The 23,032-nt window shown below is 45.3% G+C and overlaps 2 protein-coding genes across 6 annotated transcripts in view; one reads left to right on the top strand and one right to left on the bottom strand.

Annotated features, from left to right (window-relative positions):
- The window catches only part of FOXL1 (forkhead box L1), a 31,516-nt gene extending 29,318 nt beyond the window's left edge, over positions 1-2,198 (bottom strand). Inside the window, exon 1 of the mRNA XM_081017684.1 lies at positions 2,115-2,198. The gene's annotated coding sequence lies outside the window, so the exon portion shown is untranslated. The remainder of the gene's footprint in view (positions 1-2,114) is intronic.
- A 1,562-nt stretch (positions 2,199-3,760) lies between these two features.
- On the top strand, positions 3,761-22,034 carry MTHFSD (methenyltetrahydrofolate synthetase domain containing). 5 transcript variants are annotated; one of them, XM_081018225.1, is made up of 8 exons: positions 3,761-3,859; positions 5,618-5,721; positions 7,097-7,210; positions 7,289-7,402; positions 8,920-9,010; positions 12,107-12,219; positions 12,975-13,100; positions 17,516-22,034. In XM_081018225.1, the coding sequence occupies exons 1-8, from the start codon at positions 3,829-3,831 to the stop codon at positions 18,011-18,013; spliced, it is 1,191 nt and encodes a 396-aa protein (XP_080874351.1). In that variant the 5' UTR covers positions 3,761-3,828; the 3' UTR covers positions 18,014-22,034. The 5 variants fall into 5 exon arrangements, with proteins under 5 accessions (XP_080874351.1, XP_080874352.1, XP_080874349.1 ...); XM_081018226.1 differs by lacking the exon at positions 7,097-7,210 and adding an exon at positions 6,945-7,058; XM_081018223.1 differs by having other exon boundaries at positions 3,798-3,952.
- The last annotated feature ends 998 nt before the right edge of the window (positions 22,035-23,032 follow it).

The raw sequence follows: 23,032 nt of genomic DNA, 5'->3' as shown, positions 1-23,032 counted from the left end.
CAAAGGAAAAAGCAAAGTTGTTTTTTTAAAAAAATAGAATTACTTGACACCTCCGTCCTAACCTCATTTAACACATCGGTCCTAAATACCTGAGATTAAGTTCCAAGGAAAGTGCGTCCCCCGCTCTCTCTTTTTTCTTTTTCTTTTTACCACGGAGGCTCTTGCTTCGAATGAAATTGTGTAGATTTCAGTTGAGATTTCTCGCGCCTCGAGAGTGCCTAACGACTTCACAGCTAATGTGCTTCAATTTAGATATTCAGTTTCTTTAAAAAGATGGCTTGGAAGGGATTTTGTTAGACTGACGACGCCCCCTCCCCGCCGCCCAATTCGACCCTCTAATTATTCCATTAGAGGCAATTAGGCTTGGTTAATTAGGGACGCGAGCCCGCAACCTAGGTGTGATTCCGCCCCCCCCCCCCCATTTCTCGGGTCGGGACGCTCCGCTGTGCAAAACAATTGCAAATGGGGTGGCGAGGAGAGGAAAACAATTATATTTTATTCCTTCACTTCCAATTCCATTATTATTCTTATTATTAAAAATCTGACAGTCAATTTCGATGTTTAAACCATATCCAAACTCATTTAGGCTTGCTTCTTTCCTCCCCACCCCGGTTTAAATGTGCTTTTCCCACAAAGTTTCTGCTGCGATTTTTAAAATGAATGATATGACTCCGGGGACGGGTGAAGTGCTCACCGGAATGTTTTACGGTGCAATTCCTAGGCGGGTATTTTTTTAATCCCAGTACGATGGAGGGGGGCTTTATTCCTAGGTAAGTGTGAGGCTAGAAAGTGAGGCAGAACATTTCTAAACTGATAAAAGACCTATAAGTGTCGACGGCTCCTTTTGCCGCCCCAAGCTTCTATTTGACTTGATGTGACTGATTTCAATCCATTGATTTTCAGTGCTTCTAAAATAATAATGATGGCTAGCCTCTAGGATCTTGGGAGAAAGATTCCAAGGTATTGATAGCTAGTACGGGATCTTTTGCAACTAGAAAGATCTGAGGCAGAGGAGCATTTTACTGTTAGGAGGCCCATTTGGGAATTTATTTATTTGAAAAGGAGAGAGGCTCAAAATACCGACCATGGTACTCTATATTAAACAAAAAAAATACAAGAAAAAAATATCCATATCTTTTGAAGTATTTCTAGAGATTCTGAATCTGTATTCTTTTTTTTAGAGGGAGGGAGATATAAATACTCCTTTTTTGGAACACATTGGTCTTGTAACCAGCTGTTTTGTGAAAGCTTGGATAAATGACTTGAGGTGGGGGGAATAGTACCATATATCAGTATTTGTTTGTTGTCGTGAGATTTCATGGTCCTGAGATTTCATGGAAGCCCTTCAAATAAGAACACCCAAAATACGCCTGGTAAGAAGAAAAGAAATAAAATTGCTAAGGAAGTTTGAAATTAAGACATGATGAGGTTTCAAATATTCTTGAAATGCCCTCTTCCAAATTTTGTTCTGTTTAATACATCACGCTGTTACAATTAAATCCAGTTTCCCAATTTCCCTCGGAATGTAACTGAATATGTGAAAAGCATGTCACGGATTTGACAGGCAATGCAGACAAACTGGATACACAGTAACGGGAAATCTCAACCTTCTTATTTCTGAAAAACAGACACGCTAGCCAGTATTTTAAAAGAAATTAAAATGAAAAGAGACGGGGAGATTTCCCATCTATTTTTGGAATGATTGCTCCTGTTATCCGTTCTTCTACCCTGTTTCTGAAGTTCCAAGACTATTTAACTGAGTTACCAAAGAAAAAAAGGAAAAAGAAAATTATTCATAGATTCCCACAAAAACAAGCAAGCAAACAAAAAGAGGGAAAGGGAAATAAATAAATCCCACGCACCTTTAAATAAACTATCCAAACAATGTTTTGTATCTCAGATTAACTCCTTCGGAAATTAAGATAATTGCCTTATCGTAAAACAGGAGTGATTGCAACGGGTGGGATAAGCTTTACTGTTCCGATGCGTCTTTAAAATCCTCGGAGCAAGCTTCCCAGATACACAGAACGCTTCTTCGGACTTACTATTATTGATCTAATTTAAATAAATTTAAATAAATTCAACGGATGTTGCATGGGTAGAGTGGCATTTACCTTTACATAGATCGCTTCCTTCATCCCCTTTTAAACTTTCCCATTGCTGCAGACTTCGGGGATATGTTTGTCGGAAAAGACAACAGTTATAACGCCTGTTGCTTTGGAGCATCATCTAAAGGCATTCGCGCCAAGCTCACGAGCTGGAGTTTGCTGCCCTCCATAGGCTAAAAGAGTGAATTAAACGTTGCCCTGGAAAAACCTCCCGCCTGTGGAATGGAGACAGCGACACCTTGTGGGTCAATAACAGCAGCGCACACATTGTAGAACGTATCTGCCTGTACAGTAACACCCATTGGACGGTGTAGGACTTACTCATAAGAACCAACTCCTAGGGGCCAAGGTCACTTCGCCCCCTCCAAAAAAAATATTTGAGGAGGCCAGGCACCCCAATTGATGAGCATTCCCGTTCAAATGGTGTGTGCGCGCCCCCAATATTTTATTCAAGTTAGCACCCTTGGACCTACTTCTGAGTAAGCATATATATGATTGCGCTATGCATCTTTCCTTTCACCTATCCCTCGCTCTCTGTTCCTAGAAAATGTAACTTGAAAAAAGCGGCATTGCACATACTTTTGTAAAACAAGAAAGAAAGAAAGAAAGAAAGAAAGAAAGAGAGAGAGAGAGAGAGAGACCATAGAGAGCAACATCTGAGCTTTAATGGCTGGAAGCGAGCATCATTCATCCTTGACAAATGTATTTCCAAGTAAACGTGCGTGAACGGGATCAAGCTATAAATTCAAAGTAAACAAATAATTACCTTAAAGTACCCAGTTTATTTTTCCCAGTAGTGATGTATGGAAGTGAGAACTGGACCATAAAGAAGGCTGATCGCCGAAGAATTGATGCTTTTGAATTATGGTGTTGGAGGAGACTCTTGAGAGTCCCATGGACTGCAAGAAGATCAAACCTCTCCATTTTTAAGGAAATCAGCCCTGAGTGCTCACTGGAAGGACAGATCCTGAAGCTGAGGCTCCAATACTTTGGCCACCTCATGAGAAGAGAAGACTCCCTGGAAAAGACCCTGATGTTGGGAAAGATGGAGGGCACAAGGAGAAGGGGACGACAGAGGACGAGATGGTTGGACAGTGTTCTCGAAGCTACAAACATGAGTCTGACCAAACTGCGGGAGGCAGTGGAAGACAGAAGTGCCTGGCGTGCTCTGGTCCATGGAGTCACGAAGACAGCTAGGCAAGGGAGGCATGGACACGACTGAACGACTAAACAACAACAACAACAACAACAACCCACTTTATTGAAAATTCTATAGGGGTAACCCTATTTAGTCTGTTGGAAAGAACATTAGTAACAAAGGAAGGGTTTTTTTGCTTTGGCTTCAGGAGCATTGTTGCCACCTCTATGCACTTTTTAGTCGACTAAAATCTATTTAACTGCAAATTTCTCATCCTTTATTGACTGCAGTACTTAGATGCCATTGCTGGACCTTTTAGCGTTTCTTTCATTTTCTCCCGGCGGTAGTGAATGAAACATCCAGACTCTGCTGCTTGCAACGCACCCTTTGCGCTTGCCGAACTGCGCGCAGGTAAGCATGCAGCGGTCGCCGGAGGAGCTGCGGACTCCGGTACCTTCTTCCGCGCTCAGTGCTGTCCCTTCTGGGCTGCCGTAGTCCGTGTCAGCACGTGGAGCGAACGGCAGCTGGAGGAGGAGCGACAATGTAGCTGGCTGGGCTGACTCGGCCAGCTCTGGGGCAGGCATGGAGGTGGCGCAGCAAGTGGGCAGCCCCGGTAATGAAGGGGACGCTGGGGCAAGGACCTTCCTGGCAAAGCGCATGCTTTGCACGCAGAATGCCAATCCCTGGCACCTCCGATGTGCGAAAGGTGGCCGATTGGGGCATCAGCTGCTGAGGCAGCCCCGAAACAGAATCCGAGTGGTGCCGGTTAAGGAGCATTCTGACCCCTTGTTCCTATGTGGCAAGTGGGGTGCCTGGGACAGGACTGGAGCTCCGGTAGTTAGTTCTGCCAGGACCTGCCCACCTATGAGGCCAAGGGAGCATAGCTGTCAACGTTTCCCTTTTTTAAAAAAGGGAAATTCCCTTATTCCGAATAGGATTCCTCGCAAGATAAGGGAAAAGTTGACAGCGATGCAAGGGAGGCAACTGTCTCAGGCGGCAGGATCCACAGGAGCGGCAAATCCCAATGTCGATCTTTCTCTCCCCCCTGCCCCCCATTCTTGATAATAGCTCTTCACTCACTCCTTTCCCTGGCGGGGGGGGGGGGGGCACCAGTTTGCCATCCGCCTTGGGTGCCAAAATGTCTTGGGCCATCCCTGAGTTCTACTATGAAGGGAGGTGAGCCAGGAAACTAGGCCCTGAGGTTCAGGGATGCATTCAGTCCCTCCACCCCAATATCTGACTGTCCAACATGCTGCCTTATTCTGTAAACTCCTGGCTCACTAGCTAACTAGCTGCCGCTTTGTTTGCCTCCTACTTGAGAAACTAAGCCAGGAAGAAGGCTTGCTCTTAACTCTGCTCTAGGTGCAGGCGGTCTACTCCTGCTAAACTGGGGGTTGGGGCACTTGTGTGCCTTTTCAATTGCAAATAAATCAACCACAGAGGTGCTGAGGGAAGGGAGGAAGCTGTGTGCAGGTTTCTGTGCAATCTGCATAGGAACATATCAAACTGCCTTATACCAGATCAGACCATTGGTCCATCTAGCTCTGTACTGTCTACACTGACTGGCAGCAGCTCTCCAGGGAATATTCCCAACCCTACCTGGAGATTGAACCTGGGGCCTTCTGCATGCAAAGCAGATGCTTTTCCCACTGAGCCCATTCCCCACCATCTAGATTGATCTAGATTCTGAAGGGGCGTTGGAAACTGTTAAAAAAATAGAATGCTTCTAATTTATTAAATATATAAAGAATAAATAAATACTTGGTTAAGGCTGCAGTCCAAACCCCACTTTCTTCATAACTGAGCCCCAGGGAATTCAAGAAGACTTGCTTCTAAGTAGAAATGGTTGTGCTTGCACGATAAGGTATACCTAGAGTAAAGGTAAAGCCCTGACCATTAGGTCCAGTCGTGGCCAACGCTGGGGTTGCGGCGCTCATCTCGCTTTATTGGCCGAGGGAGCCGGCGTACAGCTTCCGGGTCATGTGGCCAGCATGACTAAGATGCTTCTGGCGAACCAGAGCAGCGCACGGAAATGCCGTTTACCTTCCCGCCGGAGTGGTACCTATTTATCTACTTGCACTTTTTGGGGTGCTTTCGAACTGCTAGGTTGGCAGGAGCAGGGACCAAGCAACGGGAGCTCACCCCATCGCGGGGATTCGAACCACCGACCTTTTGATCGGCAAGTCCTAGGCTCTGTGGTTTAACCCACAGCGCCACCTGCGTCCCTCATACCTAGAGTAGACCTGCTGAAATCAGTAGACTTCTCAAGGGTCTGCTCTGAATATGTCTAGCATTGGATTTTGTCCAAGCTTATGTGGAAAATGCCAGTGTGAATCCATCCTGACTCTTACGTTCTCTTCTTTATTGCAAGGAGTTTCCAAGTGGGACATCCGCCATAAAATTTGGGACTACATGGAAGCAAATAACTTGGCTGATTTCCCAAGACCTGTCCATCACCGGATTCCCAATTTCAAGGTATGACAGCATGGCCTCCAGGTGAAAATTAAAACACACATCATCTATTGGAACACATTCCTGCTTATTCCTACAGAGGAAGGCTGTCAATGGTTGGGACAGGTTTTGACAAAATACTGACAGTGAGTTTATTGAGTAACATGGCATCCGGTATCACCTGCAAATTTCATTTGGCTTCTGCATGCAGCCCTTGAAGCTTTTTGGGGCGGCCCTCTGCAACATTTGATGCCCCTCCCACAGCCCTTGTGATGCCTTCCCAAAGCCAGGTAAGTGAGGCAGTAGGCTTTGGGAGGCATGAGGGCTCTGACAGAGTCCTAGAGTCCTTCCGCCTCCTTCCCAAAGCCTATTTAGTGCTTTTTCCAGCTTTGGGAAGAAGGTGGAAAGCCTCCAGGATCCTGCCAGAGCCATGCATCTCCTTCCCAAAGCCTAGAGCAGGGGTCAGCAACCTTTTTCAGCCGTGGGCTAGTCCACCGTCCCTCAGACCTTGTGGTGGGCTGGACTATATTTTGGAAAAAAAATATGAACACATTCCTATACCCCACAAATAACCCAGAGATGCATTTTAAATAAAAGGACACATTCCACTCATGTAAAAACAAGCTGATTCCCGGACCGTCCGCGGGCCGGATTTAGAAGGCGATTGGGCCACATCCGGCTCCCGGGCCTTAGGTTGCCTACCCCTGGCCTAGAGCCTTTCTTACTCAGCTTTGGGAAGGCAGCGTGTGGATTGTGGGGTCATCAAATTTTGGCTTTGGCCCCCCCCCCCACTGTGTGACAAGGTAGTGTGCGGCCCGCGGGTTCTGTGTCAAAGTAATCTCATGGTCCACTTGGTATGAGAAGTTGGACCGCCCTGTTCTAAGGACTATAGCTCAGTGATCAGAACATCTACTTTGCATGCACAATGTGTCAGGTTCAATCCCCAGCATGCAGGGCTGGCAAAGAGCCCTGCCTGAAACCCTGGAGAGCCACTGTAGACCAGTCTTTTTCAACCTTGAGTCCACAGGTGTTGCACTACAATCCCATCATCCCTGACCACTGGTCCAGCTAGCTAGGGATGATGGGAGTTGTAGTCTGACAACATCTGGGGACCAAAGGTTGCGAAAGGCTGCTGTCAACAGTACGGATCTAGATGGACTGACTTGGTAGAAAGCAGCTTCTCATGATCCTAAGGGCTAAGCCTCTTCCACGTGTCGCTTCTTATGAGAGATCTCTTACCAAAACAGGATGCACCACGTGCTTCCGCAAGGCTTCCTGATTTGCAGGAGTTCCAAAGTGCCAGGACTGTTAAGGTCAACCCTGATGCCCCCCAGAAGAATGCCCGCTTTTTAGCTCTGGAAGTGAGTATGCTGCTTTCCCCACTTTCTCCCTGGTGCAGGGATCTTTCGAGATGAGCTGCTCCGCCCAAGCATGGGATGTCTTTGATAAAGCCAGGGAGGTCAAGGTGGATCCTGACAAACCTCTGGAGGGAATCCGGCTGGCTGCACTGCAGGTAACCAGACCTTTGCTCCCAGAGGCGATTTCGTAGGCTCATTTTTGTGTGAACACCCCCTATCTCCTCTTCTCCCAGGCCAGGAAAGCTCTCTTGGTGCCAACCCCACGCCTGCGGACGGGGCTGTTCAACAGGATCATCCCTCCCCCTGGAGCAACCAAAGAGATGCTAAGAAAATGTGCCACTTCTCAAGTAAGAATGGCAGGGAGGAGGAAGCAAGAACAGGGTTTTTTTGGTTAACTGATTTCTACTGTGCTTCAAAAAGACTGCTGAGCATCAATGGGACTAGCTAGAAGGCGGTTGAAAAGTGATTTAGTTTGCTAGATGTTTCTGTTTCCTCACTTTCTTGATTTTTTTTTGTATTGGTATGTGCAGACTGCAAAGCATTTCTACCATTCCAGGCCAAATCAACAGCATCCCCTATAAGGAATGGCTTGTTGCTGTCTTGTAGGTCGTAAAGTGGGGTTTTGGCGCCCTCCAGTGCTGGAATGCCAAAAGCAGGCAGGCGTTATGGGATATATTTTCCAGAGGAGTGCCTGTGTTAATCTGTTGCAGAAAAACAAACAAACACAGGATCTTGTTGCAGTGCCTTTTAAAGAGCCACAGATTTATCCCATGGCATAAGCTTTGTGGGCTAAAATCCACTTTGTCAGGTGCATGTAGTGTGTTTAACCACACAGGACTAGGACCTGGGAGACCAGGATTCAGTTCCCCAATCGGTCATGAAGCTCACTGGGTGGCCTTGAGGCAGTCACTGCCTCTCAGCCTTGGCTACCTCACAGGGTTGTTGTGAGGATAAGATAGGGAGGGACAGAACCATGTACACCATCTTATGCTCCTTGGAGTAAAAGGTGGGATATAAATATAGTCAAAATATTATTAATAACTAAAGCGTTACTTACTTAGTAGTTAGTTAATAGGTTCACATACGTGTACATATATACATACATATATTGGTGTATATTCTTATAGGCAGTGCTGTCAAATGGAATTAAATGTCAAAAATGCAGTCTCTGTTTATGGTCATATTCACACCATACATTTTAACAGTCTTGGAGAATCCTGGGAACTGTAGCTTGTCGAGGGTGTGGGAACTATAGCTCTGTGAGGTCAGCACCCTGCGAGTCCAGCACAAACGATAATTCCCAAGGTTCCCCATGACTGTTAAAGTGGTAGGATAGTGCTTTAAACATACAATGCGGATGTGAACAATTCCACTATAAGTTTAAATGTAATCAAGATGACCATCCGCTGTGGAAGAAACTGATAGTAACATAACTCCAATGGAACAGGAATCCATGATCACAATGGAAGCTGCAGGTGACAGAACTGAACTGCCTGATTAAGTTGTCCTTCGGCAGCCTTGTGCTGGAGACCTCCTTCTTCGAAGCTCCTTTGTTCAAAAATGAGCACGTTCAGGTCAGCGGCAGAACGGAAAACCTGGCATTTCTGAAATTGGGTTTAGGATGGGATTTCCTCCAAGCTGACGTTCCCAATTGCTTGAGAATCCCAGAAGAACAACTTGGCTGGCTTCCAAGAAGAGAGCAGGACCGGCTGTGCTGGATAGAGGAGGCTTCTGTTCTCTCTCAATAGACTGTTGTTTGGTGGTTGGGGGGGGGGAGTTTGCAAGGGGGAGGGAGAAGGGAGCAATTCAGGCTGACGGTGAGCAACCACGCTTCTTTTCCTCCTCTCTTTCTTTTTCCCCCCAGGGCGTTCGGGATTACAGCGTACCCGTTGGGCTGGACGCAAAGGTCTACGTGGACCTGGTTGTGGTAGGATCTGTGGCTGTTTCTGAGAAAGGTACTTGGCAGAAAACCATGTGGCTGGGAACTTCAGCCAGAGGGAAGCTGCTGAAACAAATTCCAGATAGCTAAGCCTGGGCAGATTATCTAAATGGAATAGAACCTCCATGTTTAGTGGCAGTATATGCTCCACTGAGTATCAGTTGGTGGGTGGGAAGATAGTGAGGGAGGGCTGTTGCCTTCCTGCCCTGCTTATGAGCTTCCTGGAAGTGTCCAGTTGGGAAGATGGACAAGGTGGGCCACACCTTTGATATGACCCAGCAAGGCTCTTCATATGTTCATATTAGTCATTATACTTGAGATCAGAGCCCCATATACCAAGGCAGTAGACCCCCAAGTTGGATAGCAACATAGGAAGCAGCTTCATATCAAGACAGGCCGTTGGTCCATCTAACTCAGTCTTGTCTACACGGATTGGCAGCAGCTCTGCAGGGTTATAGACAGAGAACATTCCCAGACCTTCCTGGTGATGCCGGGGATTGAACATATGGGGTCTTTTGCATGCAAAGGTGGGTCACGGGTCTGAAAAGACCACAGTGTAAGATCATGATCTTTGAGCAATTGTGACTGGTGCCCATTGGGAGCTGTAGAGCCGAAGGCAGGGAGGTTGACAGCAGGTGGTGCCAGAGCCAACAGCAGGAAGAGCCCACTAATTCTAGTTTTGTCCCATCCTCCTCCTGCCTGCTGGGTTCTACAAGGGCAATATTGAGACTTAACAAACGGGGAAGCTGATAGGCTGCAGCACTTCCAGAAAGGTTGTAAGAAGGCAGGCAGGTAGGGACTGGCTGAGGGCAGGCCAAGGTTGCTAAAACAGTGCCCCATTCACCCTGACAAGACCAGCCTACACTGTCTTTGAGTTGTGGTTTGCAACAAGAAATGTCTGTTGTTGTTGTTTAGTCGCTTAGTCGTGTCCGACTCTTCGTGACTCCATGGACCAGAGCACGCCAGGCACTCCTGTCTTCCACTGCCTCCCACAGTTTGGTCAAACTCATGCTGGTAGCTTCGAGAACACTATCCAACCATCTCATCCTCTGTCGTCCCCTTCTCCTTGTGCCCTCTATCTTTCCCAACATCAGGGTCTTTGGGGGAATGTCTACCAACCACAAAAGGAGGACCAAACAAAATAAATAAAAATTCCTTCCAGTTGCACACAAAAGCTCATACCAATAGCAAATTTAGTTGATCTCTAAGGTGCTACTGGAAGGAATTTTTATTTATTTTGTTTGTTTTGACTACAGCAGACCAACATGGCTACCTACCTGTAACACAAAAGGAGGAGTAAGATATGAGGTGGTCATATTTGGGAGCCAGTGGAGCATCAGTATCTTGGCTAGATGCAAGGCTACTTTTTTGCAACGTCAAAGTTTTAATTCTGAATGAAAGTCAGCAGCTGATTTTTTACTATAATGTAAGAACACTAGAAGAGCTCCCTGGATCAGGTCAGTGGCCCATCTAATCCATCGTCCTGGTTCTCACAATGGCCAATCAGGTGCCTCGGTTGGAAAGCCTGCAAGCAGGGCCCAAGCACAAGAGCACTCTGCCTTCCTGCAGTTTCCAGCAACTGGTGTGGAAGCATTGCTGCCTCTCACCATGGAGGGCAGACCGTAACCATCATGGCTAGCAGCCACTGATCACGTATCCTGCATGAATTTGTTCAGTACTCTTTTATAGCCATCCAAGCTGGCTCCTGTGAGAGTTAGTTGAACTATACAGACCTCATTATAAATAAAAAAGGCAATTAGTTTTCCAGGTTGGGCCCACACTGTGCAGTGGTTCTGTTCAGGCTATTCTACTCCAATTCCCTCACCCTTCCTCCCAATTTTCCATTCCCCCTGCAGTAGTCCATGCCCACTGAATATGCTCAGTTCTCATTGGGCTCCAATGGTGAATTTTTGCCCTCTCAGGGTCTCCCCCAACACACACTAGCTGTTTCCTTGCACTTTTCCAAATCTAGTTATCTCCAGCCTGCTGAGACCTTCCTCCTGAGGGCGAGTCATGCTGTTTTGGTTAGGTAAGCTGCAGTGGAGGCTTGTCAATAAGAGCAAATGGGATACTGCTCAACCAACCTCAGTCTCCCCTCAGTCAGCCCCCAGTCCAGGGGGTGGCTTCCCCCTCCTCAGTCTCAGTGTTGCCCTTGTAGAACTCAGAAGGGAGGAGGATGGGGACAAAACTGGAATTAGTTGAGTCCGCCTCTCATTGGCTCTGGGCCTGCCTATCATTGCTTCTGGCTCCACCTACTATTGCTCTCTTTGCCTTATGCCCTACCAATCCTGGTGGCATCAGTCACCACATTTGTACAGCTAAGTTTATGACTAGAGAAGAGAGAGAGTGTGTAATGATTTTCCAGGACTGTAGGTGGCAGACTTCCTCTTAGAAAAAGTACTTATCTCTCTGACTCCAGCAAAGATAAACCCTGCAGAGGTGGTTTTAGAGGCATCCACATTGGGTTTTGTGCTGCAGGGGGTGCTATAACAATGCTGTAGAATGGTGCACGAGAGTCAGGTAGTGCTGAATTTAAGCATCGCATGGGGCACCGCTGAAATTTGAGAGCCCAAGGTCTGCCACAGAATCCCTCTTCTAACACTGGCTGCATCATCTAGAAACAAAGCAAGTGTGTTGGCTTTTCTTCAGAAGAATCCCTGTAGATTTAGCTGAAGGGTGAATGAAATAATAAACAAAAGCACCTATGATGAGCCAAACTAACAGATTTAGTTAGTCCGGTAACTATGGAACTCTCTGCCACAGGCAGCAGTGATTGCCACCAACTTGGACAGATTTAAAAGAGGATTGGATAAATTCACAGAGGAGAAGGCTACCAATAGCTACTAGCCACAATGGCTATGTTCTGCCTCCTTGGGCATAAGCAGTAATGCTTCTAAACACCAGTTGCTGGAAACCACAGGAGGGGAGAGTTCTCAGGTCCTTCTTGCAGGCTTCCCAGTAGAGGCATCTGCTAAGTCTCTGTGAAAACAGAGTACTGGCCAGGATGGGCCCTTGGCCTAATCCAGCAGGCAATTCCTGCTTATATACAGGTATATAAACAATTTATCCCTGCTGTTGTTTCTTCTTGCGGTCTCTCACTTTCTCACTGCAGGCTTCCGAATTGGGAAAGGGGAAGGCTTTGCAGACCTGGAGTATGCAATGATGGTCTCCATGGGAGCTGTAAGAGAGGACACAGTAGTTGTCACAGCCGTTCATGACTGCCAGGTAACAACAGCTGCATGGAACTGGGGTGACTCGCTGCCTGGCAGGGTGAGGCTTCCTGGGCATTGGGCAAGATCTGAGCTAGGAAACAAATTTGGTGATTTCTGTGTGGTATGCAAAGTAAGCACTTTGCAGAATTAAACTCTGCCCCTTCAGATCATGGTCAGGGAAAACGAGACAATCGAAGCACCAAATATTGCCCTGTCCAGAAGCCTGCTGATTTCCCAAATTCAATAATCTCTTTGTAAAGGAAAAATATTTGGACACAAGTTCAACTATGGAAGCAAAAACTAGAGGAGATCATGAGCCTCTGTGATGAGGCAGGCAATGGATTTAAATTTCAGCTGAGCTATTTGCTCTGACTGCAATATTTCTTCTATTCTCTGGATGGAACTCACTCCTGCAGGAGGCAATAATGATCACCAACTAGAATGGCTTTGAAAGAGGATTAGACAAATTCATGGTGGATAAGCGATTAATGGCTGCTAGAGCTGTGATGTGTATGCTTTGCCTCCACAGTCAGAGGCTTCTGAATACCAGTTGCTGGAAAATGGCAGGAGGGGAAAGTGCTCTTGTGCTAGTCCTGTTTGAGAGTTTCCTGTAGGCATCTGGTTGGCCACTGTGAGAGCAGGATGCTGAACTAGATGGGCCATTGGCCTGATCCAGCAGGCTCTCCTTGCCTTCTTTATGGGGCTAAAAGGCTCTGCATTTGAAAGCCACCTATGGACTGATGATATTTTTCCTCCTGCTTAATAAAGGTGGTTGACATACCAGAAGATCTGCTGGGCGACCATGACCTAACTGTGGATTACATCCTTACCCCAACGAGAATAATCAAGACAGGGTGTAACCACCCCAAGCCACAAGGGATCCTCTGGCACAAGGTAGGTGGCCTGTTCTGCAATGAGCAGTTTGCTGGGGTGCTAGAGAGGCATTTCAAGTGTCTTGCAGAATTTGCATTAGATGTGCTATAAATGAATAGGTTGCTGGTGACAACAACTAACTATTAGCATCACAGTCTGAGGAGTAGGGCTAGTGGGTTAGATGCAATGGTCATCCTATGCAGATTAGACCCATTCAAATGAATGGGCCTAAATTAGTCACGTCTTCTGATTTCAGTGGTTCTGCTCTGAAAAGGAAAAACACTGGGTACGGTCTATTATTTAATTCAATTTGGTAGCAGAAGGCTGGACTAGAGGAAGCAAAGATAGCCCTATGTGGGGGGGTGGGCAGGGGGGAGTGTGACTTTCCATATTTAAGGTGGGCTGTTATTTTTACCACCCACCAAGAATAAAGCTAGTATGTGGACAGACATATGGGTTTGTTGTTGTTTTATAAAGTATATCAATGTGTGGTTTTTTAAAATTGATTTGATGTTTGCATTCATACAAAATTTGAGAAGTAAAATAAATAGGAGGAAGAAGCACGATATTAGAAGACCAATAACAGAACAACAAATAATTCAACCAGAGACAGTGAGCAGTTTATTGATTCATACAATCATACGAATAAACAAAAAATTGCATCACAATAATTATTATCCTGATATAAATATAATACTTATAAATTCGTTAATGTAGGTGGGGAAGTTGCCTGAGTAGTTCTGTTAAAATTTTAAGTTATTGCTATTTATTTATACTAGTTGTTTATAATTTGAAGTATGGGAAGAATCGTTATCATACCATCTCATAACCGAAAAAGCGTTGCAGCTAATCCTCCATCTCCCCCCCACCCTGTTTGCCATTCCAGAGTTTTTTAAACATTGTACATTCTTGTCTGAATCTGTTTGTTTTCATTGTTAAATACTGCCAGGATGTCTAGGAATAGAGAGCAGCTCAGGAATATTGGCGGCAGAGTGGGGTGGGGACAAGAAACATCTCAATTTGAATCTTCAGGCTGATTAGCTCAGGTGTGTTGCTGTGGTGCCCATTGGCTCTGGTGGGGTGGAAGGCAGGGAAACCAACAGTAGGTGGAGCCAATGACGGGCACCACTGCCCCCTGATTGGTTGTAAGTAAGAAGGCAGTCTTGAAGCTGGTGGGTCAGAGCCCCATTCAGCCTAATGAACCAGCCTCCACTGTTGTGTTCATTGCTTCATAACAAAAGCACTGAGGGATGGGGAGGGGCGCTTGCAGATTTCTTTTTATTTCCTTGTTTGTTTAAAAGTATTTCAGCCTGCCTTTACCGCTGCATAGCCCTGCAAGTGGTTTGTTGCAGAACCAAAAATGGTTGCAGCAAAAGTAGCACATCAGAAAGCAATCAGACCAAAGGTCTAGCCCAGCATCCTGTTCTCACGGTAGTCAACCAAATGCCTGCGAGAAACCCACAAGCAGGATTCAAGCACAAGAGCTGTTCCCCAGTTTTGTACCCCAGTACACGGCCTCTGACAGTGGACACAAAACATAGCCATTGCGACTAGCAGCCGTTGAAAGCCTTCTGCTGAACAAATTTGTCCTGTCCTCTTTGAAGGTCATCCAGATTGGTGGCCATCGCTGCTTCCTGTGGGAGTGAGTTCCATAGTTTAACTATGCACTACATGAAGATGTATTTAAAGCTATTTCCCTTGAATCTTCCAACATTCAGCCGAATCGTCCAATCCAAGTGCAAGAGATGAAAACTTCTCTCTTAGCCCCATTAGCCACAAAACGTAAAATTTTATACACCTGTATTTCTCCTTTTGTTTGCAGTGGGGATTTTTGTGGGGTGGGTGGGGAATATCTATTCGTTCTCCTTTGCTCTCCCATGGCGGCTGTTGTGGTGGTTCCCCCCCCCCACACACAACAACTCCAAAATTAGTTGGCCAGAAATGCAGCAATTGCTGAGCTGAAGAGGAAGATTACAACCCAAATCTGCCTTTGCGAACAGATGGCAGGACGAAAGGAAGCACAACCTTTGTCCCAAGGTAGATCACAGGCTTTAATCTCTCTCTCTCTCTCCCCTAGATAACAGAGTTTTTGATATACAGTCTTCCCTGCAGACCAATCCTGTCTGCTGGAGTGTGAAAAGCAACACAAGAGATGAAAGAGTTCCTGGGTGGTGGGAGGGAGGGCGGCCTTTGCCAGAGCTAGGCAGATCTTGCTTGCGATTAGAAGTGGGGGAGCCAGAGATGGCTGAGGAAGTTATTTATGGAGGTTGCATCCTGACACTAGATATGGGAGCCATCAAAGCATCAGGGAGAACTCCTAACACTAGAACTCGTGGACATCAAATGAAGCCGGTCACTGGAAGATTCAGGACAGATAAAAGGACTTCTCATTTTTAAAGTTTGTTGGAAGCTGCCCAGAGTGGCTGGGGAAACCCAGCCAGATGGGCGGGGTACAAATAATAAATTATTATTATTATTATTATTATTATTATTATTATTATTATTGATGCAGCATATAGCTGAACTTTTGAACTTGTTCCCACAGGAAGCAGTGGTGGCCACCAACCTGGCTGGCTTTAAAAGAGGACTAGACAAATTCATGGAGGATCAGGCTAGCGTTGGCTACTAGCCATGATGTCAATACTCTGCTTCCACAGTCAGAGGCAGCAGTGCCTCCAAATACCAGATGCTGGAAACCACAGAAGGGGAGAGTGCTCTTGCGCTCGGGTCCTGCTTGCTGGTTTCCCACAGGCATGTGGTTGGCCACTGTGAGAACAGGATGCTGGACTAGATGGGACATTGGCCTGATCCAACAGACTCTTCTTATGAAAATTAGAATTATTCTGCTCTCTTTGTATATATTTTGCTTGGTTTTTCATCATTGCTTCTGCTAATGCTGGGAATGGTTGAAGGTATGGCTGCTAGTGGCAGGCAAAGGACACTCCCCCCCCCCCAACCCTGCCTGAAGTTAGGAGTTGTCTTCAAGAGAGAGCAGGGAGGCAAATGATTCCCATGTCTTGAACAAGGATCCCACCCTCCTCTTTTGCTGTTATGACTTAGCTAAATAAAGACTCCAAATACATAGAGAGAGGAGTTGGATTTGACTCAAGAGGCATTTATTTGCATTGGGTCCAGGAGTGATCAGTGATGTGAAAGTGGGTCTGGAGGGAGAACAACTCTCTTTGGACCATTTAGCAGCGTGTTTGTGCATTCCGCGAGGAAATTTGATGAAAACCAACAGGAGGTTCTAAATCGGGGCTCCAGGAGAAACAGAGCAAATAATAAACACTGTTCCAAGCCAGTTTGGTGTGCTTTGCATATGACGTCACCAAATACTCTCCAAAGGGCAGTTTGCACAGCTGAAAATGCTTTCTCTGGAATCGGCAGAGATGCTATTCAAGCAGTGACATTGTCCAGCAATTGGCTGGAAGCTCCTTTTTTTTCATGCCGCTAATAATTTGCCTGGGAGCGCTGCTTTTATTAGTCAAAAGCCAGTGTTGTATAGTGGTTAGAGCAGGGGAAGCCAACGTGATACTCCCCCAAAGTTGCTGGACTCAAACCACCCATCAGCTCCCAGGCAGCAGATCCAACAGTGAGGGAATGATGGGAGCTGTAGTTCAACAACGTCTGGAGGGCCACAGGTTTGGGAAGGTGGTCTGTCGGGCTAGAAGTTAAATGCCCTGGGTTCAAGTTCCCACTCAACCATGAAATTCACTGGGTGACCTTGGGGCAGTTGCTGCTTCTCAACCTAACCCTACCTGTTGTGAGGATTTTTTTAAGGGTGTTGCGTATCCACCACCTTGAGTTTCTTTGGAGAAAAGGCCAGGTATGAATGCTGTTTTTGTACTGTTTACATTTTAAACTGCACATTTATCTCTTGCTATTTTAATCAGAGTTTCTCAAGCAAAAGGGGGCAGGGAGATGGGTTCTTCTCTCTGAAAGAGCTTACAATCTAAATCATAACTAAAGTGAAGGGTGAAGAGAAACTGTATAATATTTTGTAAGTAATGGAGTTGTAAGTGCTATTGTGCAGACTAGATCAGAGCCAGAATGAAAGGTCTCTGAGCGTACCAAAGGAAAAACAGGTTATAAGTGTTATTAACATGAACAGTGCTCTCCTCCTGCCCCCCATCACAGCTCTAGCCACCTAGAATGGGGGAGCCAATGGGGAAAGCTGTGGAGGAAGGATCCAGCACAGCACTGGATCATGCCTGGCAAGTCTGTCAGGACGATGTGTTGTAATATAAATAGCCAACATTGGTGAAATGGGTAGTATTTCTCAGCAGCAGCTTAGTCTTCACAGATGCTAGGTGTGCTTTGTGTATCTCTTACGTCATCTGATGCTACTGGCAGAACTGTGTGATTGCCTGGTCTTGCGTTTTAAAGTTTGGGTTCGATTTAAGGAGCAGGGGAACTAACTCTTCTCCATGCTTTAGATCAGTCACGAAATGCTGGGGAAGATCCCGGTCCTCAAGAACCTTCGCCACAGAGAGAAACAAGAAGGCAAGGATGTTGCCCTCAAGGACGAACAGCGAGATGTTCCAGCTGCTGACAAGCCAGTGAGAGTTGCCAAGAAGAGCAGACCTGAAAGTAGCAGTTTCCAGGATCAGGCCAGCCTGTCCCAAGCAAGTCCAGAAGGTGGGGCATCACCAGACAGCTCTCCCCTCCCTGATTCACCTGTCGCTGTGTATGTGGGCAGCATTCCTCAAGGGACCAGAGTGGGCGAGTTAAAGGATGCCCTGAGACAGTGCCACGCAACCCCTGCAAGACTGACATGGCAAGGAGCACAACACCGGGCGTTTCTCAATTACAGTGATAAAGCCACAGCTGATGCTGCTGTTGTGGCTCTACAGGGCTTAAGCCTCCATGGTAGTCCACTGAGAGTAGAATTTGCCAGGAGCCAGCTGAGCAAAACAAGAAGCAGGCCCAGGTGAAGCTGAATGGACAAGAAGGAGCAGATCTGGGTACAACAATGGAGTACAGCGTGCTTGAAAGGTTTTCAGGGTTGGGTGATCTTATCGATCTTGGAGGCTACTTCTTTGGACAGGGACCCTGAGTCTTCACAAAAATAACTGGTATTTTAATGAATGCCGAGGCTTTAGAACAGATTTTTTTTAGCTACTCCAGATGTTGGATTCCAACTCCCATCAGTCCCAGTTAGCATAGCCAGCACTCAAGGATGATAGGAGCTGTAGTCTAGCAAATCTGGAGGGCCATGGATTCCCCACAAGCTACTCAAAGCTACATTACCCAGAATCCTCAGCAGGGGGCAGTGTCAGGGCTTGGTCTACATGGCAGAACCAATGAGTCTGCCGTCTCTGCATGTTCCCTTAAGTAGAGAACTAGCACATCAAGAATAGTTCTAACCCAGCCCATTCCCTGTTTGCTAGCTTTATGCTGACAGGGAGGTGTTTTCTTTCAGTTTTTAAAGATGGTGGAGCAGGCAAAGATATGATACGCTCCACCACCACAGACAGAGATGGAGAAGTCCCTTCTAGCATATCACTGCTCTTGACACCTTGTACTTCTGCTGGTATAAATCAGTTTAAATCACTTTGAATTAACCATGTAAACATACATTCTTTGGAGAAACCATTTAGACCACTTTGTGCAAATTCTATTTGGCCATGGTATTGCTTGATGAATCAAAATTATATGCACCTGCCCAGCTCTCTGCTGCTGCTCCCTTTATATCCATTTGCTATTTCGCTGCATTCAGATATGCATTATAATACTTGATATTTGAGTACAACTAGGGGTGGCTTGCTACTGCATTAGAGCTCCCATCATCCCTGACTATTAGGCCATGCTGGCTGGGGCTGATGGAAGTGAGAGTCCCACAATATTTGGAGGGCCGCAGGTTCCCCATTCCCTTATGAAAGAGGGGAATGCCTCTTCTGAATAGAGGCATTCTTCTGTCTCTTCCAGGCAGCAGAGAATGCTGCTTTCGAAATGAGGGATCGGGGACCTTGTGTTGCTGGACTACAAGTCCCACCATCCCTGACCATTAGCCATGCTAGCTGGGGCTGATGGGGAACGTGGTCAGACAACCTCTGGAGAGCACCAGGTTCAGAAAGGATCCTCTGTGGGGAAGAGTTGATGTGAAGAGTACATTTAGAATGCATGTGCACAAATGCCTTTTACAGAATAAAACTAATCTCTTGGATTTCCCCTCCCTCTCTAATTGTATGTTTCTTTGTTTCCTGAAAAACTGGTGGGATGGCTGAACCTTTTTTTTCTAAACAGAAGCTCTTTTGCAGCCAATCTCAGGCAAAAAGTCAAAATAAGCATTGTGATGTTCTCTTTCTTTGAAAAAGAAAATACAAGAGTTGGGAATATTTTTCATAGCTCCAGGATGTACTCTTAAGTATATTTTAAGCCCATTATGATGCCCCAAGAGAGGCAGACCTTTCAGAAAGCATTAAAGAAAACCTTTTCAAGGTTGTAGAGTTGCTTTCTGGGCAAAATCCCACAGCCTGTTCTGCCTTCTCTTTTTTGCAACCCCCCCCCCTTTTTGCCTTAGGAAAACAAAAGCTAAAAGCAATTATATTGATGCCCTGCAACAGTTTGAAAGAAACCAACACAATGGGAAAATGCCTCTTCCCTTCCCTTCTTTTTTCCCCAAGAGCTTGAGCACTAGGAATGTAGGAAGCTGCCTTATACAGACTCAGACCATTGGTCCATCTACCTCAGTGTTGTCAACACTGACTGGCAGCAGCTCTCTGGGATTTCAGGAAGTTCCTTTTCCAGTCCCGCTTAGAGGTGCCTAGACTCAAACCTGAGTCCTTCTGAGTGTAAAGCAGTTGCTGTGTCTCTGAGCCACTGCCGCTCGCCATATTATACTACAAGAGCTTATGGCTTACATCCAGGGTTCTCATCCTATACAGAGGAGACCCATTCAAAATAATGAGTGTAGCTAACTCTGAAGTTGTAATTAAACTAAGTTGTATTCAGCGTTAGCCACCTACTCCTAGGATAGGGAACATGTGACCCTCCAGATGTTGTTGGGTCTCCAATTCCCATCAGCCCCAACCTGTATAGCTAATGGGCAGGGATGGTAGGAGTTGTAGTTGAACAATCTCTGAAGAGCCACCCCTCCCTGGAATAATCCAAATAACTGCCCTGTGTGAGCTCCATGCATCGAAAGGGGCTTCTATCCTGCTCTTCTTAAATAGTAACACCATCTTTCCATGCCACCCTGCAGATATCGCATTGCAAGCTTCTTTGGAAATTCTGCAAAATTTCAAATGTAATTTCTGATGCAGTGGGAGATGTTCAGAAGATGGGAACCAACATTTTTCTTGAGTGTGGTAAACACATACCACCTCCACCCACTTTAAGTACCGGTAATTCTTTGGGTTGGGGACCATGGTTTCCAAAAAGCATGGTGATTTTCAAGTCAGATGATCCAAAGGATGGTCCCTTTCCTGTTCTATGCACTGGTTTTTTAATCTATGGAAACCTCTGTGGGGAATAAAAATATAGCTAATCAGCCAGAAAAATAGAAAATAAAATTGCAACATTGTTTAAGCAAATGATTTTACCAATTAATAGCCTGTGGGTTGAGTAAAATTGGAGTCCCTGGTGGAGAGCAGGTGTGTATTTTTGCTTTCTTTTTAATTTTATTTCCCTATAAATAGAATAAACAAAATGGTGAAATAACTTGCATACAGTGGTACCTCTGGTTACAAACTTAATTCGTTCTGGATGTCCGTTCTTAACCTGAAACTGTTCTTAACCTGAGGTACGACTTTAGCTAATGGGGCCTCCCGCTGCCGCCACGCCACCACCACACGATTTCTACTGTCATCCTGAGGTAAAGTTCTTAACACGAGGTACTACTTCCGGGTTAGCGAAGTCTGTAACCCGAAGTGTTTGTAACCTGAGGTACCACTGTATATGAGAGTATGTGGATAACGCATTATCCAAAATATTGACTTAGGCCATTAAAATACAAATTTTTGGTAGAATACAAAACATAAAATAAAAACATCCATGTAGCTATGATATAGTAGCCTTTCCAGTATCTGAGAAAGGTGTGGTAGTGGTTTTTCCCTATTGTGAAATGGTATCAGCATTGACAACTGCGTTTCTTACTTCCTTGCAGGTAAGAAGGCTATAATGTGAGAGGAATAGAGATATTGTTAAAAAGATATTGCAGCTAAGTTCACCAGATGGCAGGAGAATGTGGGTTGTTCATTTTCTGGGACACTGGCATAGCATACATTATGAAATCAAACCAGACAGAAGTAAAATTGTATTTCTTATTTTGTCCCCAGCACATCCTTAATCTGTTTGTCAGTCTTTCTAAGAGAGCTGTTTCCCACACCAATTTGTACCAGTTAATTATCATGTGGTGCTTAAAGCTTGCCACTGTCCCTGCCTTATAAACAGCATGTAGAAAGGTATTCCAGATGGTGGGTGCAATTTTGACCATTGCCCATGTTGACTGGGGCAGATGAGAGCTCACCAATAACTGGAGTGCCACAGTCTTGCAAAAGAGAAAAGAAAAATACCTTCCTCTTGTTTTGGTAAGAATTTTAACAGTTGCTATATTAAGAGCTGGTTGCCTTCATAGATGATTTCTATGACTTTGGACTGTTTCATTTACAGAAAGCAAAGTTTTCATCTCCAAAAGGAAACAATCACTCAAGTTGTTGATATATCGGAGTCATTCTTTGCTGCTGCGTGTAAACAGGCACAGCAATTCCTATTGTACATAAACTCCTGGTTCCTTGCAGATCCCCAGGGAAGCATTATTATATCCTGCTTCTTCCAGGTGTGGCTTTGCTTGCTGACCATTAGATTTGGAGAGCTTTTCACAGAAAGGAGTATATCCCAATACCTTGGGGCTATTTCTGGCATTTCAGGATTCATTTCCATTCCAAACAGCAAGGGGACTCAAAATATGAAGTGCCAGGAAATGGAGGGAAAACTCCAGAAATACTTCTTCTTCTTTTTTTAAGAAACCTAAATGAATTGTCATAATATGATTTAAGAGCAAATGTCTGCCTGGCTAAAATTCACCAACATGTCCCCGTTTTGAGGAACGTCCTTGTAAATGCATTTACAAAAGTGTCAGCATCATAAAGGTACACAGGTCCTTACCTTTAAAATAATAAATCTTTTTTATAAAATAATAAATCTTTTTTAAACACTTTATGGCTAGAACTCTATGCAGGCTTGCTCGCTTTCAAATAAACTTGCATAGGATCAGCTGGTAAGTTACAGAGTTTTCCAAAGTCACTCACTTCTTAGCAGTCATAAATTCCATGAGTGGCCAGCAGGCAGCGCAATTGGTGCATCAAACATCCATTGAAATCTTAGGCCGTTCATCTCCACACGGTTTTTAAGCGTCTATCTTTCCCTCTCCTACATTCCCCAGTTTGTTTGGTTTTATGTTTACGGTTTTTATATTTTATGGTCTGTTTTACTGGTAACCACCGTCAGTACTCTTTGGGGTAGAAAAGTAAGTTAGACGTTATTTAAGTAACCAAATAAAACTGATCATAAAAAGTCATACTAATTGAGAGGTTTGGTATGTGGGCATGAGGGGGGCGGGAGCAGGGAACAGGGAGCTATGGTCTAAGTAATGTTCCAAGGAAACATCGGAAAGGGGCGGTCCAAAAATGTGATACAGTACTGAAATTGTGCCAGATTTTGAATTCAGTAAGAATTAAATATCTGCACCTCTTGATTAGTGTGTCTCACTGCTGACATAACCATTTCTCCTTGATTCCTCCCTCTGAATTTTAACAAGGACTGATGCAGGCTGTGGTGTATACCTTGTAGAGCTGTGGTATTCTGAATCAACACATCAGGGCCTCATCCAGGCCCTGCCCCAAGCTATATTTACCTTTTACCTTGAATGTTTATCTTGCGAACCGCCATGAGATCTTATGATGGTGATACGTGTCTAATAAATAAAATAAATAAATAAAATGTTTGGGTTT

Source organism: Podarcis pityusensis (genome assembly GCF_964106645.2).
Source record: "Podarcis pityusensis genome assembly, chromosome: 8".
NCBI lineage: Eukaryota > Metazoa > Chordata > Lepidosauria > Squamata > Lacertidae > Podarcis > Podarcis pityusensis.
Note: the sequence above shows the minus strand (reverse complement) of the source record. Positions and strands in the feature narration are given on the sequence as shown.